The sequence below is a fragment of the Manacus candei genome, unplaced genomic scaffold, assembly GCF_025592945.1.
Source record: "Manacus candei isolate 608988 ecotype Guabito, Panama unplaced genomic scaffold, ASM2559294v1 h1tg000002l, whole genome shotgun sequence".
NCBI lineage: Eukaryota > Metazoa > Chordata > Aves > Passeriformes > Pipridae > Manacus > Manacus candei.
The window spans coordinates 14,878,594-14,899,236 of NW_026138050.1; the positions used below are offsets into that span (position 1 = coordinate 14,878,594).

At 43.9% G+C, this 20,643-nt stretch overlaps 1 protein-coding gene across 8 annotated transcripts in view; it reads left to right on the forward strand.

Moving 5' to 3' along the window:
* The window catches only part of DNAAF8 (dynein axonemal assembly factor 8), a 93,417-nt gene that overhangs the window by 25,728 nt on the left and 47,046 nt on the right, over positions 1-20,643 (forward strand). For all 8 annotated transcript variants that reach the window (XM_051779912.1, XM_051779902.1, XM_051779967.1 and 5 more), the window contains exons 11-13: positions 5,223-5,414; positions 7,843-7,998; positions 12,530-12,724. In XM_051779912.1, coding sequence (XP_051635872.1) covers positions 5,223-5,414; positions 7,843-7,998; positions 12,530-12,724 — 543 coding nt within the window. The remainder of the gene's footprint in view (positions 1-5,222; positions 5,415-7,842; positions 7,999-12,529; positions 12,725-20,643) is intronic.

Sequence of the window (20,643 nt, forward strand, 5' to 3'; positions counted from 1 at the left end):
TTCTCATTAACCAGGAGTATAAACTCATTAGAGGAGGAACTTTTTGTTACATGTGCTCAGAACACTGGCACAATGAGGCTGTGAATTCTTCTGAGCCTCTCCAAGTATTGCTGGAGTGTAAACACCAATCATGGAAAAGGCACTTCTCATTTTTAATGATTGTGTCTCAGAAAGCAAACAGTGTTCAGTGCTACTTTGATTTAAATTTTAGTGCAGTTTTCAGGCCTTTGTTTACCTGAGTTGAGCCTTTGTCAGGAAATCTTTACCCTTCTAAAAAATAAAGAAGAAATTGTATGTAAAAAAAAAAAAAGCTGTTTGTTACCAGTTATTTGAGGGGTTTTTAGCTGAATTCAAACTTGTTGAGTTTCAGCCAAAAATACTCTGTGCCTGTGTGATCCTGATCCATAGTATGGGCCATGGAAGAGGGTTTATCCATATCTTTGAGAGCACAGATGAGTTGTTAACTCCAGGGAAGCAGCTCAGAATTCCCTTGTGTGGCACAGAGCAGTGGAATTCACATCTCCCTGTTGCCTTTGGTTGTGCTGAGAGGGTTTACAGAGAGGATGAAGAGGGATTTTTGTTGCAGTGTTGTGGTGGCAATAAAACTACTTCAGGGTTGCCCATGCTCAGCTGGCAGCAACACCAAAGGTGTGCCCAGTGGATTCTGCTGTCCTTGGTTCCTGTGGCAGGCAGAGCTCAGCTCCTTCCATGTCTCACTGCACTCCTGAGTTCAGGAATCTCTGGTGACAAGCAAGTGTTTCTCTTTGTCACTTGCCCTCTTTGTGCTCCAGCAGAGACACTCTCTGGCTTAGCACACTCCTGCTGCCAGAGATGGAGAAGTGGCTTCTTCTGAACCAGGAGAAGTTTTATTCTTCATGCCCAAGACTAAGAATAATTGCCCAGAACAAAAAGATAACTTTCAGCCAAGAAATTTTCTCTATTAATTATATTTTTAACTTCAACTCACATGATCTGTAATGCCCTGAATTGAAAACTAGAGAGATCAGAGCAAATAATGCTCCATTATACAGCTCTTTGAATTCCTGCAATCCTACTTGGGCAGAGTTATCTGCTTTGGAGGATCAGAACTCCTCCATTTGAGCAATCTGAGGCACAGTTCACATCAGAAATTTCCATAACATCTTGCCAATGTGGTGTTTTTCAGATCCACGACCTCAGCATGTCTGATACTCAGAAAGCCAGTGGTGCTATAGAGAGCAAATTCAGTACAAAAATGCATTTACAGAAAGACTATCCAGACCATTAACATCAATTGTACTCTCTTCTTTGTCATTAAAAGTTACCTTCCTAATTAGTGTGTTCTGCTAGTTGCATGCAGGAAATGCAGATACTCTGCTGTTCTTACCCATTGCTTCCACTTTGCAATGATAAAGCAGTTCTTTGATTGGTTTCAGGGTTTATTCCATGCTTTAATGTGGAATTTCAAATAATCTAACAGATGGCATTGTCATCATTTCTCCTTCCCCACAGAATGAAAATGAACAAACACTTGACATTTCCAATATGTCTTCATCTAATGCGAGAATTTTTAGAAGCCATGGAAGAGCGATATCTGCTTTGCCTTAGGTGGCCAGAATTGTTCAATGTGTCCTAAAAATCCTGCAGGAAAAATAGGTATATAAGAACAGAATCAACATGGTTGTGTCATATTACCAGCTCTGCCCATAACAAAGCAGGAACGTGCAATGGCAAAGCTGCTGCAGCTGGAGAATGAGTGTGGAATGTTCATTAGAGAAATTAGCTCGAGCTGCTACAGTGCTTAGAAATCAGCTCACATTTACAAACCTCCAGCAGATGCATCCTTTGGCAAAAGATCCTGCAGGCAGTGATTTGCCATTCATCAAGGATTGCCTCTTAAATTTGGGATCCAGGCGAGGGTGCAGATGACACAGAAGGATAAATTTAGAGATGGCTGAAAACAATTATTTTGATTAAGTCTCCAGCCAATGAGAGTAAGAGTCTTCCTATTCCTCCCCTTCCCCCTCACTCACCCCCCTCTGATGAAGGAGGAGGAGACTGTGTGAGTATAACTTATCTCCCTTTTCCATGTGGTGGATGGTTGGATGTAGGTCTTTCTGCTGCAGACTCTGCTCAATGTAGTAGGGAGTGTATTTTGTGGGATATGATGCCTGGCTTCTGTGTTAGCATCACTTAGTGTTGGAAAAGGAGCTGGAAGGGGAATATGCAAGTTTTCTTTACCTGAAAAGGAGAGACTATGCCTGTTAAAATAAAAAAAAATTGGCTTCTTCTTGACCTCTCCTGCCACTGGGGCAAGCCCTCAGACTGGGTGAGTTGGTTCTTGTGGGAAATCTTTGTGAAGTTGTCACCAAGCTCCCCTGGCTCCTGAGCTGCTTCTTGGTCATTCCAGCCTCTCACAGCTTTGATAATATTTTCCCTTCTTAGGAGCTCTTTGTCCAAAGGCAATGCCCGCTATTCTTTTAAAAAAAAATCAACAAAGGCATCATTTAACCAATTTGAGCTATTTTATTAGAAACAAAATGATGTTTGTCTGGCTGGAAAACTTGTGTCCACTAAGTTTTGGCTTGCTGTGATTGTAGATCTCTGGGTTTTGTTTTAAAAATAATAATAATATGGAGATAAAATGCCACTTTAAAAAAATTATTGTCTGTACAGGAGTCTTCACATTTTGGGTTTTTTGGAATAGTAGTTTCCTTTGGGGTTATTGCAGACTGGTTGGGGTCAGAAGGGACCTTAAAGCTCATCTCATTCTACCCCCTGCCACGGGCAGGGACACCTCCCACTAGCCCAGGTTGCTCCAAGCCTTGTCCAGCCTGGCCTTGGACACTTCCAGGGATGGGGCAGCCACAGCTTCCCAGAGAAATCCATTCCAGGGCCTCACCACCCTCAATTTCTTCCTAATACTCAATCTCCCCCTGACCTCCTTCAGCCTGAGGCCATTGTGCCTCTATGTGTGTAAGTTCAATGCCACTGTAGCTGAAGGCTGAAGTGTGTGGTTACCCTTAAGTTATCTTGCAATTCCTTTTTCATCATTTCCACGTGGATTTGAAGAGGTTCCTCCTCCCCTGCTTGGTGTAGTTACTGCTCCTCCTTGCACTGTTATAGCAGGGTGGAAAAAAAAAAAGCCAGAGCTGAGAGTGGTTGGAAAACTGAGCTGGAGAGCTGCAACTTTTAACACCATAAACTATAATTGCAAAATAAAATAGCAAGTGTGTGGAAAAAGGAAATTTTATCTTATTTACTCTCTGGTAATCGTTGGCCCTTCACTACAGTCAGCTGCCTGTCTCTGATTGACAGCACAATTCCAGCCAGAGAAGCCAAAAATATCCCAGCATTTGAGTAATTTTAATCTTTTTATAGCCTAATACTGTCACAAATAAAAACCAGTGGAACAAGTAGGCAAATGAAACTCTCTTCATAGGTAAACTGGGTAAATTGGGCAGTGCTGTGGGAAGATAAACCCAGAAAGCACTGAATCTTACTTCAGTAATTTGTGCCCAGAATTAAACAGGATTAGTTCCCTTTTTTTTGTTCATTAGACTTAATACTTCTGGTATTGGTTGAGTTCTACACCTAGATTCTTGTTGGGGTGAGGAGACTGGCAGAGGAAGGAGAGAGAAGGACCAACCTTGCTCAATACCTCACTCAGAAGGAACCTCAATAACTAAATTTCTTACCTGATCTTTGTCAGAAAACCTATTGAGCCCTCCCTTGCTGCTGAGCTAAGCAAATTTGGAATAATTGGAAATTTCCTGCTGGAAAATTAGTAGTAGACAGTGTTTTTAGCTTTAGCTCTTGAGTTACCTCCTCTTATTTATCCCCACACCCTTGAGAGATGAAAAAAGAATCAATTCTCCAATATAGAGTAGAAAAGGACATCTTTTCTTGATGATCTCCAGGTTCCTCTTCCTCAGAGGGAGTGGGGTGAAAGCCTTGAGGAATTCTGCTGGCTCCCCAGGAATAGTAGCATTAGTAATGTTATTCTGCAGCATCAGACACTTTGGTGTGACTGTTTTTCCTTTATTACTAATTGCAGTTTTTATTTGGTACTTGTAGGCAGTGCTGAGCCTGTGGCAGATGTTTTGGCAGCAAAACACTGGGTGACACAGTAGATCTGCTTGGAGATTTTTGTTAGTTTTTTGGGTTTTGAACTATTTTAAGCAGCTGTCTGATTTGAGGACCAACACACAAGTCAAGCTCCATTAACTTGTGAAGTGGATTAGTCATTATACACCTTTGTGGACGTTTTAATTCAGAATTAAAGTGGCTTTAATTGGATTTAGCTTACTTTGCTTTCAAAGTAAATTCAGGTAAATCAAATTAAGGCTAATTCAGTGTAAAGGAGTGGGCAGACATCCTCATTATGGGCTACAGGAAGCAACTGAAAACATGAGACCAGGCTGGATGGAGCCTGGAGCAACCTGGTCTAGGGGAAGTTGTCCCTGCCCATGGCAGGGGGTGGAATGAGATGAGCTTTAAGGACCCTTCCAACCCAAACCATTCCATGATTTTATAATCATAAATGTTGAGGAGCAGTACTCTTCAGTGGACTGGAGAATCTTTGTGATTTTAGAGACTAGCTTCTTAATTTAGCAAAGAAATGTCAGGGGCAACAAATTGAACATAGACAGGAAGAACAAGCTGTAGCTGCTGCATCTTTGAAAGGACAAAAAACTGTAAGTCTACAATTCAAGCTTGAAGTTGGTTCTTGAACAGATCTCTTAGAGGAGTGGGAATTTGCATCCTAAATAACCAAGTATCAATACTAAAGTGAAAAAAGAAGGTGAGTTCACTTAAATGGGACATCATCTATGAAATGAGGAATGATAGGTGAAGCAGAAAATCATGAGTTTTCACACTATCAGGCTTATTTGAAGGTTTTTCAGGGATAAAAAAACAAAAAAAGAAAAGCCAAAACACTGAATCTTAAAGAATACAAAATAAATTCAATCACACTTTTCCAGCTGTGACCACAGAACCTTCCATTCACCAAGCAGTGTGTTACTGAATGAAGAGCCAGGTGACAGCTGTCCAAGAAAAACCAAAGTGCTCAAGGAGGTGTCACTGATAGAATGACCTGGCTTTTATGGCTCTTTGATAAATGCTCTTTGGGTATTAATTGCCTCTCCTGTGATGGCAGCAAATGTAATTAATTCTCGATGATGAAACAGTTCCAGTAATCCAAATTACTTCCATTTTAATACTTTTTTTTTTTTTGACAGGAAGCCTCTTATTTGCCAGCTATTGACACATTGCCTGGCCCACAGAGTGTGAAGAATGAGGTGCTGCTGCTGACCATTAGGCTGACAAGCTGTGGCCAAGTGGCCACAGATCAGTGTGATGGGCAGGTGCCTGACAAGGTGCTGGGAGCAGCCAACATCTACCAGGCCCTCGTGACGTGGCTGCTCTCTCTGGTGAGTACATGCAGTGCCAGGGCACAAAAGGTTCTGAGTGATGAAGGCTGTGCTTTGACCTCCAGTGAATGTATAATCACTCTTGAAATCTCCTCTCTTTACAACAGCTACAAAACAGTGGCTGAACAACGGGGAAATTATGTTCTAATTCACCTTAGAGTCAGTAAATAGAAGTCTCTCTGAAGTCAGTGGGAGTTGCATTGTGTCTGTAGTTCATGAAGAAGTAAAAAATTGTTGGGCCAGACTCACAGTTGTTAAAAGCGGCTGCTGGAAGTGTTTGACTTTTGTCCTTGGCAAAAGAAGCTGATGGATACAGGTGCCTGCTTCTAACCACTTATTCTAGATAAGAATAGATCCTTTCTGGTAGTCGAGAGGGCTGTAAACAAGTGGGGGACTACTTCATCTTAATTGTCCTTTGGTTCGTGTGGTTTTCTCCTCTAAAAAGCCACCTCTTCCTCTCTCCTTCCTCATCCAACCCCTAGGAAAACAGGCAATGTGTATTTTCCCTCCCCACCCTGCATTCTGGCCTTGTTCTTTTCCCTGGGATACCAACACTGATCCATGCAGTCAAGGTGGATTTCACCCTGAGCAGCCAGCCTGCACCAGGCTTTTAAATCACTTAAACTCCACTTAAACAGAATTAATTGTTAATGATGTTCATGCTTCCATTAAAACATTGCTAACATTCTTTAGTGTTAGTTCAGTGCTAATGAAAATCACCACTGGAACAGCCCCAGAGCCTGGATCTTCTATTCAGAGACTGGTTAGCTCATGACCAGCTGCAGTGTGAGCTTGCTTCCCCTGTGTTATTCCCCTTAAAAAACCCAGAACTCTGAGGTGTAGTAGCTCTCTCCAAGCCTCAAAGGATAACTCAGTTTCCAGGGCTCAGTGTCACTCTGCTGAGTGTCAGGTCACATGTTGAGATGGACTTTGTGCCAAAGACAAATGGGGGTAAAATCCATCAACTTATTGCACACAGGTTCTCAAACAGCTGTTGCATAGTAATGGAAAATTCTGTGTTTCTTTCATTGGAAGAATTGAAAATGTTGGGGCTTTTTTAGACCAAATTCTTATCTGGTAATCTATGTAATTCCACTGATTCCCTGGCTTGTGTAAATCAGCATATCTTTATTGATTTCATTGGAGATGTGCTGGTTGGTGCCAGTTGAGAGCATCCTCCAGGTGAAAACATTCCCCAGTGGCAGAGCTGCTGCAGAATTTCCCATGTGAAACCAGTGCTCAGAGCACTCAAGGGCTGGGTACTGGTGTTCTGAGTGATCCAGCTGACCTGGAAAATCCACCCAGGTACTGTGTTGAGAACATATTTCTAAAGGCCTTTATCTCACTGTAAATAGTTTGGGCTTATATGTGCAGTAAATAGCAGAGCTGATAATCCATCTACAGACTGTGGTGGTGGTATAAAGTGTGAGAACAACACTTATCCACCAGAACCCTGGGAAGGAATTCCAGTCCTGTAGCTCAAACTTGCCTGTCTTCATCCACAGTGTGTTCTGGTTCAGGCATCTCTGCCTCGCAGGGCTACTCTTCTCTTCTCCTGGCTTTGCTGATTCCCTGTGCCTGGCTTTCCCATGGCTTTCTGCCCTCTTTCACCTGTTTTGCAGGTGCTCCAGTGCCTCCATACTCTGTTTCAGGTGTCACTCCTGTCTTTTTTCTAACCTGTAATAAAATTTTTCGTGTATTCTGCATGTTGAAGTGTATCATGTTTCTTCTGACTTTGAGCAGCCTGAAGAGCCAAGGAGTGGTCTCTCCTACTGGAACCCTGTCCCTGTGGTATTTACAATAATCAGTTATGTCCAGGGTTCATCTTAGGATTGGCAGAAGTCACTTCTTAGCCTGTTTTGTTTAAATCAGATGTGTGTAGTGGAAAATAAGATGTTTGCCTCCCACACACGTGTGCACAAAAAAATCCATCAAAAACAACTCACCTCAGTCAAACTGAACAGGGATTCAGTGGATGGGGATTGATGGGGTTTGGGCTATTAGTGAACACCAATGGGGAAAAGAAAGGCTTATTAGGGAAACCTCCATTAGCTACTTGGAATTATATCATCACTTTGCATTGATTTTTGAACTGGGACTGGTCTCCTTATCGTTGATGAAGGCACTCATGGTGCTGCTCTGACAGGAATGTTCCGAGCAGCAGTGACAGGGACTCTGTTCTCACTCCTTGCTGGACTAGGGAAATAATGTGCATTTTTGCTGTCACATAGTGAAAAACGCACATGTTATTTAATTTGGTCTTTATTGATTTTTCTACTGGCTAAACCACAGCTAATCTACTAATCAAGCTAGAGTGCTCCCTGGATTGTTGTATGTTGGGGGGCTCTACTCAAAAGCAACAGAAAAAGATAAAGGGTTTTTTTTTCAGTCCATCTAAAAGTCAAATTCTGTTCCAATGGATTTACAGGTGCCTTCTTTGAAAAGGAACAATGGCCCCAGAGCTCCGTTTGAGGTGGTGGGGCTGCAGCAGGCCTGGAGGGAGGAAGGCTTGGCCCTCTGTGCTGGTCTGATCCCAGCAGATGAGTCTTCAGCCCAGAGCTGCCCCAGGACCCACGAGACACAAGTGAGTAGCAGCATTTCCACCTGCTGGTTGTGCACAGCAGCCGTAGCAGGTACCAGTGTTCTTGACTAAGCACCAGCCCTGCATGTGCCAGTTTGAGCTCAAATTTCAGCAAGGCAGGAGAGAGCAGCATAAGTGCTGCTCTAAATTGGAGTGGGGGACCAGCCCAGTACTGTGGGAACTGAAACATTGCTTACAGCTAATTGCCAACCCCAGCTGTCCTCAGTGCTGCTGAATTTAGTTTTCGTGCAGACAAGAAACCAGCTCTCTATGGCACAATTTTTTTCTCTATTGCTCATTAGCTGTAATCTCACACTGCAGAAATTTAACTGGCTTCAGAGGAGACACATCTTTGGGACATATAATGGTTTTTCCTCTTGTACTTTAACCATGTGAAGAGTGTGGCATAGGAGAGGGAATACTGTCTTGCTGTTTGGCTCCCAGGAATTAGGGCCTGGAAGCACGACCTGAGACTCTGTTCCCTCAAGTCTGGAAGACAACAGGGCCTGTACTGTGCAATAAAACACCAAGCTGGAAGGTCTTGCACACAAGCACATGCAGGTGGCACATGGAATATAGAGCATGATATGAATCTGTGTCCTGAGCACAGCAGAGCTACATAACAGCAGCTGTGGGCTGTGGTTTGTTGGTTCTGTCTTTTCATGGAGCTGATACAATACAGGTTGGAATTCTGAGCATCTTGGTCCTATTTCTTTTTTGGAGACAGTTTTTTAGGTGTTATTGCTACTTTTGCCTGGTATAAATACCTATCCTACCTATGGAGTGTAGCTGACTCTTACTGGAAAGTGTACCCAGGTATATCTGGGGAGCAACAATCTGTGTGTACCTCAGATCTCCTGAGAACCACTTGCTTGAACAACTGTCCTATCACTGAGTATCCTTTGAGGTGCTGCCCTGTGCTCTGCTGAGGCTGCTGAGTTCCTCTCAAGGGGCTCAAAGCAATACTTGTGGCTTTAGTGAGCCAACAGTGGAATTTCTACTCTATTTTTGCCTGTTACACCCCAGTCACGTTAACAGATATACCCCCAGGTATCTGGATTATACCTGCTGGACACACTGTGTGAAGTTTAAATGGAATAGAAGATGTAAACAAGTTTTAAAAGCTCAATTAACTTCCCGTACTCAGCTGCAGCAAGAGTTCTTCCCTTGCCTGTGAGCAGCAAAGGTTGAATTTCCCATGATGTATCATAAAGCCTGGAGTTTGACAGCTGTGGCTCCAGTACTTCTGCAAGTAAATGATTGATGCTGGCACCAAAATGTCATGAATAAAACAACTGCCAAAAAACCCCCAAAACAATAAGCATTAGTGTTTGGACAGAAGTGCCCACGGGCAGAGGCTGATGAGAGGAGGCAGTCTGTTGGACTGGACAAAGGTTTAATGCTGATTTCAGTCTCAGGCAACTGAATTCAAGATGTTTCCTCTATGGAGCAAAGCAAATGGAGGAACAGAGACTGACCTGCCTCCTGCCTGCTTGCCTGGTTGCTCCCTGCTGGTTTCAGGTGAGGGGTTGGGCAAAGCAGCAAAATTATTGAGCACTGTGTACGTTCAAAATAGGAGCAGTGATACACAATTGAATGAACTTTTGGACTCAGGCTGCTCTGAGCATTTGGTTGGAGCTGGGGAGGGTTGAATCACAAGTTAGTGGAACAAGCTGTACAGTTCCTCCAGTCCATGTCATACAATCGTGGTATGTTTAGGTTGGAAGGGGTCTTTTCGAGGCCATCTCATTCCACCCCCTGCCATGGGCAGGGACACCTTCCACTAGCCCAGGTTGCTCCAGGCCCTGTCCAACCTGGCCTTGGACACTTCCCATGATGGGGCAGCCACAGCTTCTCTGGGCAACCTGTGCCAGGGCCTCACCACCCTCATCATAAAAAACTCCCAGAATCACAGAATGTGTGAGTTGGAAGGGACCCACAAGGATCATTGAGTCCAACCCTTATCCCTGCACAGAACCAAATGTTCCTTGAGCTCTGTCAGCCCTGGTCAACCACCAACCCAACCTCCCTTTGGGGGAAGAACCCCTTTCTAATATCCAGCCTAAACCTCCCTGACACAACTTCAGGCCATTCCCTTGGGCCCTGTCAGTGGTCACCTCAGCTGTGCCCTGCAGGTATTGGGACAGTTCCCCCAAGCAGGGCTGTGGGTTTAACTGAGTTTCCTCTTGTTAGAGGCTCTACCTTTGTGGTTCCACTGACTTTTGTTAATTTTGCTTTCCTGAGGCATTTGTAAAGCTGCTGCTTTCCCCAACAGAGATCTAAGCTGGTAGGAACAACACAAGTCCAAATGTCAGCCACAGCAGAGACAAGAAAAATAACAGCAAGTGGTCCTGTCTTTCTGTTCCTTCCCTTGGGCAGCTTCAGCTACAGTTGGAGAGAAATGGGGTGGATTTTGTTCCTTACACTGAAGTCCTCAGTCTCTCACTGTACTGTTAATGTGGAGGGATTTAATGGTTGAATAACAAAATTCTGTTGGGGCACTTACTGGCTCTTGTTCCAGTTGTCTCCTATGGGCACAAAGAGAACCACTCATGAGGGCTTACCTTCAGACTATGACTGGCTTTCCAGGTGCTTTTGTTGCATCTGTTTGCTATAGGAATGTATGCAAATGAGACATACCTAGTATATGTAAATGTCTAATATTATGACAAATTGATGTTTTAATGTTCCTAACATGGAGAGGCCAGAGTCCATTTTCAACCCCCAAAAGGGGGCTCTGAGCCATCAACTTCTTATTTACTGTCATCTGTGTATCTTCTATTATTTATCACATTTTATTTCCCCATCCACAGTTATAAAAGGAAGTGTAATAGTGGTCTCTCCAGGCAAAAACTCCTGTTCTCAGCAGATCAATAAGCCTTTTGGCTTATTCAACTAGGATGACATCTATTCCTATATCCAGTAGTTCTGTTTCCTCCCATTTTTGTTGTTTCTTTGGGTTTTAGTTTGGGGTATTTTTATTCTGCCCTTCCCCAAACAGCTAATAAAAATGAGGCAGATTTGAACATCCCTGCATGGTTTTGGTTTCTTATTATCAGAACAAATGCTTAAATACAGACCTCTTGTAATCCCTGCTTGCTGATAGACAAGCTGCAGTTCCAAGCATGTCTGATGGGAATTAGATTTGTAAAGCCTCTGCTTTCTAAGAATCTTCCAGGCATTCCCAATTAGGCACGCTGGCACTGTGCAGAGCTCTGTGGCTCCTGTCTGTCACTTCATCTTCTGGTGGCTCAGAACAGCTCACAGTCATTAGATTTGGGGCTTTTCTGCAGACCTTTCTTCCTTGGGCTCCACTTTCTGTGTGCAGTAATCATAGACTCATAAAATATTCTGAGCTGGAAGGGACCCACAAAGACCATGAGTCCAACTCCTGGCCCTGCACAGGACCATCCCCAAGAGTCACACCCTGTGCCTGAGAATGTAGTCCAAGTGCTCCTTGAGCTCTGGCAGCCTTGGGGCTGTGCCCACTGCCCTGGGGAGCCTGTTCAGTGCCCCACCACCCTCTGGGGGAAGAACCTTTTCCTAATGTCCAGCCTAACCCTGCCCTGACACAACTCCAGGGTCCTGTCACAGGGAGCAGAGATCGGAGCTGTCCCTCCACTGCCCCTCGTGAGGAAGCTGCAGACCCTGATGGGGTCTCCTCCAGCTGAGCAGACCAAGTGCCCTCAGCCACTCCTCAGACCCTTCCCTATCCTTGTGTCCCTCCTTTGGACACTCTCCCATAGCTTTAGATCCTTCTGATATTGTGGCCCCCAGCACTCGAGGTGAGGTTGCCCCAGCTCAGAGAAGGATGGAACCATCACTTCCTTTCAATAGCTGGTGGAAAGAAGATGCTTTGCATAATTGTTGTCTGTTTATTTCTAATTAGGTCTCATTGAGGTCATCAGTTTTGTTCTCTGAAAGTTCTGCTAATTAAGAACCAACCTGAAGAACAATGAGGCTTAGAGGGGAGGTTAAATGATGGAAAACTGTAATTTAGCAGTGGGGTATTCAATGTCAGTGTATTAATATTAGTCTCAGTCTTAAAAAAAAATCATAGAATGGTTTGGATTGGAAGAGACCTTAAAGCTCATCTTGTTTCACCCCCTGCCATCATCAGGGACACCTTCCACTTGACCAGGTTGCTCCAAGCCCCATCCAACCTGGCCTTGGGCCAGGGATGGGATGTTAATATATTCATTCATATCCCTATGAAACCCTTTGAAAATAAATGTTTCATTGTACCGAGCTGGTTTATGGTCCTGTTTATGGCATTTTCTCCCTCTATAAGTGTGGTGTAATCTGCCTTGGAGTTGTATTTGTGAGCTGATGGATGTCATGAGCAGGGTGTGATGGTTTGGGAGGCTGTGGGGTGTTATGTTAGGGATTTGGTTTGCAGAATCTGAAGTGCAGCTGTGTGGAACTGGAGTCTGGGATGGCTGCAGACAAAGAAGGAGCTGTTCCAGGTGCAAGGTACAGAGAGAGAGCTCCTAAGGCAACCACCAACTGATTTTTAACCATTGACTCTTTGCAGAACACAGAAGATCTACGAGGACCATCTGTGTTTTACCAGAAGATTTCTGCATTTCTTGCCTCTACATGGCTTCCAGATGTTATTTGGTGGAGGGCAGAACTGGCCAGTTGCTTCCAAAACCAGCCATGTCCACTTCTTCATGATATTCCCTCTGTCCTGCTCAGTAACGTTGTTGCTGTTAACCCCGACCCCCAGGTACTGAACAGAAAAGCTTGGAATTCTGGTAGTTGCTTTCTCAGGTCCAGAAAAACTTGTTCTTTCAGTGTCAACAGATATTCTTGTTTACTTTAGCAAAGTATTTAAGCAGACTTTGAAAACAAATGCTTCTAATATCAGAATATTTTATGATTCTGTGATTTTAGTATCTGTAGATTTGCAGGGAAGTGTGTGAGTTACAAGGATGGAGCACACCTCAAAATCAAGTGCTTCCAATCTCTTACCTGCCTGGAGTTGTCTGCAAGAATACTCTCTGCTGTATATAAGTAGAATAATAATTAACTTTTCACCTCTTTCAGCTTAGCAAGTGCTCTGTAAGAAATATTCAAGTGTATGAAATGTTACAAGGATTCATTATACTTAGAGGGGGATTTTATTCCTTAAGGGCATCCAAGCTTGCTTTTAGGCCTTTACAAACTTTCCTACCTTAGTGTAAATATTTAGAGTGGGTTTTCAAAGCCAATTTAATATGGCCTGATTTCTGTATCTTTTGAGGGAATGTTCTACTTGTTTCTTCCCCATGACTTCACCACAGTCCTGGTCTTTTCCCAACATTTCTAAATCGACAAAACTCTTGAGACACAATTCCAGGGAATGGCAAAACCTGCAATTCTAGTTACACAGTGAAGTTTTTAGTTTTGAAAATAACGTGGCAGGAGAACCTTTCTGCAATTTCAACCAGATTTGAGGATTACTGTGACTCTGTGAGAATCAATGTAAAGCTTAGGGGCTTAACAGTGCACTTAGCAATTTGCCTAAAGGTTTATCCCACTTTCTGTGGAGGAAAAGGAGGCTTAGTGTTGTTGATTTGCAGTCACTGTGGCTTTCAAGCAGAAGCAAGTGCCATAAAGCAGCCTGACAGACTCGTAAAAGATAAATCTACAGTAGCTTTTAAGGCATAAACCAAGGCATCATTTAAAACAGGCAGGGCTTTTATGCAAATCCCTTATTAGGGGAATTATAAGTCATTAGGAGTTGAACAGCAAGATAGCAGACACTTTCTGGGGGTGGATCTTTGCCTTGATGCCACAGAAAACCTGAAGTCAATTTAAAAGCCACATTCACTTCTCAAGTTCAAGTCCTCTGTGCCACTCAGGTTCCCAGGCCTGAGTTAGGGTGAGACCACTGCATGTTCTGTCTTTTTCATGGAATCATGGAATCACAGGATGGGCTGGCTTGGAAGGAACCTTACAGCTCATCTTGTTCCACCCCCTGCCATGGGCAGGGACACCTTCCACTAGCCCACCTTGCTCCATGCCCTGTCCAACCTGGGCTTAAACACTTCCAAGGGCAGCCACGTTTTTTATAGCTGTTGAAGCAGAAAAGTTGATTTTCAAAGCAGGGCTCAATGAGCCACACTCACAGCAGGCAGCAGCTACCACTGATGTGTGCCCTGAAGCTTTACAAAGTGGTACCAACTGAGAATGTTCCCAAGTGTCATTACAATACAACCAAAAAGTGCTGCATAGAAAATTCAATATCATATTCTTTTAACTTCATTGGTTTGAAGGTTTGGTGCAAAGCCAGTGATCCATGCTTTGCTTTTTATATATTTATGTTTGTTTTGAGGCAGTGTATGCAAAATAAGCAGACCAAAGAACCTGCTCCCATGTGGAGAAGCATTCAGTAAGTACCTCCTTTTGCTCCAGGTAGATTAAAGACAGAAATCATGCCAGGCTGATGGAACAATGCAGTCATTAAACCCCAGGTTAGGTTAGGAGTGACAACATCCCTGTGGAAGTTATTAATGCAAGGTCCCTTGTCAGCAAAAAGAGGATTCCTTCATATTAGCATAAAATAAAAGTACTTTCTGCTGTTAAGCCTTAGGATGCATCAACCTTAGGGATACAGGCAATATATGTAGTGTTGAAGCTGCTTTTCCTCTCCCTGTTTGTTCCATACTGAAATTCTCTTCCTCTCCCTCAGCTGTTCCCTGCACTGGGATATTTGCTCACCATCTTTTGGTCTCCTTCCAGAGCATCTCCTTGAATTCCCAACCTGTGTGGGTGCCTGCCAGGACAGAGCAGTAAGGGCATGGCAGTGCTGTATGGGTCAGTGAGGTTTTTAGGGATGGAGGTTCCCCCTTTTTCCTCAAGTGATGAGATTTTTTACTTTTAGTTCCAGAAAATCCATTTTCTTGCACCTCCAGGTGATCAGTTCCCTACATGCTGCTCCTTTAGTAGATTCCCTTCTTTGACATGAGGGTTGTGTGTTCTCTTTTAAGACAATAGTAATGATTAAGGGCAGGTCTACACAAAGTTCCCTCCTTACTTTTCACTTAAGCAAAGCTCCCTTTTTTTTTAGTTAATTTTTTTTTCTGGCTAAGCATAGCTAAGAATTCCAGGACTGGGTCCAGGGAGCTGATACTGTCACTCAGTCCTGCCAAAACCATCAGCCAGCACAGACTGACCAAACAGGAAGGCTGATGGGTGGGAGGAGGCTGGCAGAAAGTAGAGCAGTTCTTTCCTGTGGTATTTCAGACTTTTGGGTTTCCCCTGCTGGAGTTGACATTAACTGTGTTAGCAGAGGAGCCTCACAAACACAAGCTTTGAAAGTTGCAAGTTTTATTTCAAATACTGAAAGAACCATGTAGTCAAGAAGAGCTGTACATTGCTGATGAAATCCAAATCCCCGTGGATGCCATGGAAAAGCAGAGCCTGGATGCAACACTTGTTGCACTTAAAGGACCTGATTTAGAGATGTGGTTGCCTGAGCTCTGTGTGCAGCCTCTGAAGAGGGAGTGGGAAGCAATTCCAGAAGATCCTTCAGGTCTGTGAATCTGTGTTTCAGCATGAGCTTTAGAGTTTGAGTGCTGTGACATTATTTCATTGGCAGGCAGCACAGCCTTGGTGCCTTCAGCATCTTCCACTGTCTTTTACTATAACTTCATTTGACTTCCATGCTAAGGGAGTCACGCTCAGGGAACTGTTACTTACTACTACCTCAGCTTTTCACCCAACTCTCTTCAGGCTGTGGCTGTGGGGACATTGCCTTTCACACATCCCAAACTCTAATAACTGGGATATGCTCTGGTTCAGTGTCTGGGGGGGGCAATTATGCTGGTTTGATTTGGGGTTATTGCCCCATGTGTTCTCTGTTTGTCCTTTCCTGCTGTGAGAAGCAGCTCTGAACAGCACCTAAGCTGGGCCAAGCCACGTTTTGTTTTCCAGCCCGAGCTTCCTGGAGTGTAGCACAGTTTGCCCAGCTCTGAGACCTGATCCACAGATTGCTGTGAGCTCTGTTTTACTATTGGATCAGGGCTGTGCTCTCCTCCTCCAAGGCTTGAAAGAGTTGATTGCTGTGCAGCTGAACTGGGCATTAGGGAGGGATAAAACATCCAGAACAGCTCTTCCACATCTGCTTCCCAACCCAGACCAGCAGGATGAGGCCTGCAGCATGACAGGAGTCCAGCAGCTTGGCTGTTTGAAATCCAGGCTAAAGGTGGAAAGCACGAGTTTCAAAAGGACAGGTTTATCCTGCCCTTTGCTTTCCAAATCTTGCTCATGTCTTGACTTTATCTGAGTTGGTGCAAAGGGTCTGATCTTGTATGTCTGGCACCCTGAGTTTGCTGTGCAGCCTGATAAAGTATCAACAGCTTTGGTAAGAGCACATCATGTGACTGATGATTCCACGTGGATATGACTTGTCTGTGGGTGAAACATTTGTCCTGGGACCTCACCTCTGTGCATTTTTAGAAAATCACCTATAGCTGCAGCACACAATAGCTGCATGGCTGTGCCCTCAGGAGGCAGAAGGGAGAAGGTGACATCCTGGCCCCAGCTGAGTCCTGCTGGAGTCTGTCATTGATTTTCCTGGAGCCAGGAGTTCAGGCAGTCATTGGTATTTGTAAGTAAAAAACCCCTAACCTTTAGAAGCAGGAAGGACTACAGTGATGTCTACCAGAGCTGGCACAAAGATGAAGGCATAGCTTGGGGAGGAATAAACCGTTACAGTTTTTCATTCTTCCTAAAATTTGATAGCTCACATTTAAATAGGGCCCATTGCTCATTATTCCAGAAAAGAGCAGCTTTAAAGAGCTCTTGAGCTAATGTGCTTTGCCATTAGTGCTGTGCATGATGGGCACAAAGGCTGGGAGTTACTGTCTCACTCTCTCTTCTGTGTTTAAAGATATCCCTTTCCCTGTCCAGAAGGGGAACAATGGGAGGTGAGATCCACTGCAAACTGCCTGAAATACAGTCATGTCTTCCTTGATTAGCCACCTTTTTTCCAGCCTTTTTTCTGCCTGGGATCTTCCTATGGTGCCTCCACATTTCCTATAGAATCTTTTCTTTCCTAAAGCATCCTTTCACTTATTAGTCAAATAAAAAAATTATTAATATTAATTAAATATATCCTCTTTCATGAGTTCATTCAAATGAGAACCTAAAAGGCAAGAATTGTCTCCTGCAAATTGCAAGCTGAAGAAAGCTTCCAGAAATAGGAAAAAACATGGGAATTTCCCATACATTATTCAGATGAATGACTGGTTCAGAATATGGAGAAGAATTATGTCAAGGAGATCCTGTGCTAAATTCTGTAAATACTAAATTCCTTAGCCATCTGAAGAGAGTGTGCACAGTGGGAGGGAAGATGTGCAGGGAACATTGTGTTAATCTGGATCCCCCTAGGAATATTATGTTAATTTATTGGGATTCATGGCAGTGGGGAGAGGAGAGACTTTGAGAGCCACGCTGCCTAAATCAGGGGCATGATTTGGTGAATCACATCAGACACGAGCTGTGCTGCAGTGAGAGAAGCTGCCTTTGTCACCCCGATGTGCTCAGTGGGGCTGGAAGGGAGAAGTTCTGGGATTTCAGTGGCTCTGGAGGTGCTGGGAGATGCAGCATCTTCCTCGGAGGGGTTTGCTGCTGCCTCGCAGCGATAACGGCTGAGCACATCCTTGCCTTGGGAAGGACCTTGCGTGTGAGGAGAGGAGATTGTGGAGTACATGGGGATTCTTTCTGCAGTTTCTGTTTTCCTGCTGTGGCTGGGAAGCAGCCTGGAAGACTCATTGCAACTTTAAAGAGCCTCTTAGATCATCTGACAGCAAAAGCTATTTCTTTGTTGTCAGAGATGGGAACAGAAACACTGGAAGCACAAAGAAGAGATCATGGGTTTGGTTATATTTCTGGATGACAGTTAAATATTTATGGGTTTGCTGCACGCAGCTCCAGCCTTCTCTGAAATGTGCTTATTCTTGTTTCTGCTCAGGATTTTACAACACATTTTTGTTCTGCTGCGAATTTCCTTCCCATAACTATCTGGCTTCATCTGGGTAATATTGCCTGAAACAAAGCAGTAGCTCAGGGTTTCTTCTAAATGCTTTTTGAAAAACTGGTTAATGTTCAATGTTAGTTATGGTCCAAACTGGTCTTTTTCAGTGTTGTAAGGTAGCAGATATTGGAATTTGGCACTTAAATCAAAAAAGAACAAAGATTATTGACAAAAAGGAATAATAAAAATGGGATGTTATGGACGTGCCTTCCCTTCCTGCTCTTCCTGATTGTGGCAGTTTGGATGGAGAGGATTTCAGTGCTGTAAGAAGCCCTGAAGACACAGCATGGCAATGGTCATGGTTCTGTGAGTCTGGGGTTTGAAACCTGTCATAGCATAGGTCAGAGTATCCCTGGGGCTGTGCAGCTGCCATTGGCTGATGTAGGGAACTTTCCTCCCTGGGATAATGCCTTTCCCATGAGATGTGAGGTTGTTACAGTGCTGAGTCTGCAGAGCCTCACAGGAGAGGGATTTTCAGGTAGTTATCCTCTTCTTTTCTTGTGGGGGAATCTCCTCTCCTCCCACCAGGAGACAGGTCCACTCAGAGGTGATGGATCCGCTGGCCTGGGAGAGGCTTCCTCAGATGCTGTGTTGGCACAGAAGTTTTACAACTGGTGTGATGTTGTTGGAGGTGAGAGGAATGAGCCCTGAGGTGAAACCAATACAATTCTCACACCTACACTCTTGTGGAACATTAAAAGTAGCACTAAAGTATCATAGGTAGTGTGGAATTTGCCAGTTATTTCAGTGACTGTAAGGTCCTGCAACTGCCTGTGGAAGGTTGCTCTGTGTTATGTGTTAAACAGGGCTCATCTCAGTATTATAATGACTGACTTCATGTAATTCTCTCCTACATGCACAGGGAAAGTGACTTTCTCCCTGATTTTCCTGCTCATGGATAGAAAGGCTATGCCAGGAGTTTGCCACTGGTGCATTTTAGCCAGATTGGACAAAGCAGGGCCCTCATACCACAGCCATCTGTCTGTTCCTAACTCATGAGGAGAAGGACTTTCTAGGAGAACTAAGACTTTTCAAACTTCATTTTCTGCTGCTTTGTGAACTCACATTCGGGTTGGTTGTTAGAAAACAGAATCTGACTGATCTCAGTAACAATTTCCCACAGGTGTGAATTCCCAGGTGTGGCCAGATCCCTGCTCTGGCAGGGAGGAGGGCTGGCCTGGGATCACCCTCATCCACAGCTTACACCGTGGTCCTTCCTGAAGGGCAGATTTTACCTTGGATTTCCCCACGTGTCCTGACTGGGGCTGGATGATTACCTGGAAGGTTTCTATGGAAATAGGGGCTGGTGTTGGTTTGACTACATTTGTCTCTTCTCTTCCTTCTTCTTGAAAGTTCAGAGATGTGAGGTTTGTTCAAGGAATAACTTGAATAAATAGAAGACTGGGGTCTTGCTGCATTCCTCTTTGGTGCATTGGGAATACTGTACCAGTGTTGCACGTGGGAGCTGACATCTTACACTGGAAACAGAGGTGATCTTCTGTCTCCTTGAATGCCCTTTCCCTCTGATGATCTTTTCCACAGCAACCAAGTGTAATTGCACCAGTGGAAGCAGGAGAGCGATGAATTGCAGGACAGAATGGACAAAGCCACTGAGAGATGCCAAAGCTCTGAGTTTGGGGTAGTTGATTTGATTGAAAAGCATGAAAAGTGAAATCCCCGGTTCCGCTTTTAGGCAAATATCTCATGAGGTGCAGGAAATAGAGGAAAGAGACAACATAAAAGGTTACTGAAGTGGAAAGGCAGTTGTCAGAGGGGTTTTAATATTCCGATTAATTTGATTTTCTGGTTGTTATTTTTATAACATTTGTAGAATGCTGTGAAGTGCCTGTCGTAGGCCAAGCAGCACACACAGGATCTCTCAGGTGATTACACAATTAATCAGCATTATATGTACCTCAGAATGCACAATGGATGCTTCTCCATGCACTGATAGCCCATTTTCTCTCCATAATAAAAGTCCTGATGAGACCATGTTGAAAACTAATTTCTTTTTCTGCTTTTTGGAAAGGTCAGTCCACATGAGATGAGGACAAATTAATGACTGCTGTAAATCAGAGTAGAGTCTTTAAAAGTGAAACCTCACCTGAGCCTGTGTCTCAAAAGTGACAATTTTTTTTCATTCTTGGAATGAATCCTGCCCGCTCTGAACTCTGCCTAAATGCATCTGTGTTTCTGGAATCTTCAATATCAATTCTTCCCAAGCCAGAACTTGACAAACATGACTTTCAAAAGTTCTTTGTCCCTGGACTATGGCCTTGCTTACTGAGCATCCAGTCACAGCACATTCTCATGAGTGACACATCCTTACACTTGCACTTGTACAACTTGCTTGCTTGGCTGCCCAGAAAATGTATGAGAAACAAAATAAGGTGCTGAGCTGGGAAATGCTGCACTGTGACCTAAATGGCAGCTTTTTGCCTCTCCCTGAGCATGTGACACAGTAAGTCTCACAGATATGTGTCACTTGTGGTGACATGAGCGCAGGAGAAATGTCCTATTTTGGTTACAGGCATGTAAAAGTTCATGAAATTTCTTCCCTACCCTTCCATTTGATTAGTTAATTAGAGCATTGCTTTCACAAAGTCCTTTTCTGCTGAGTGCTC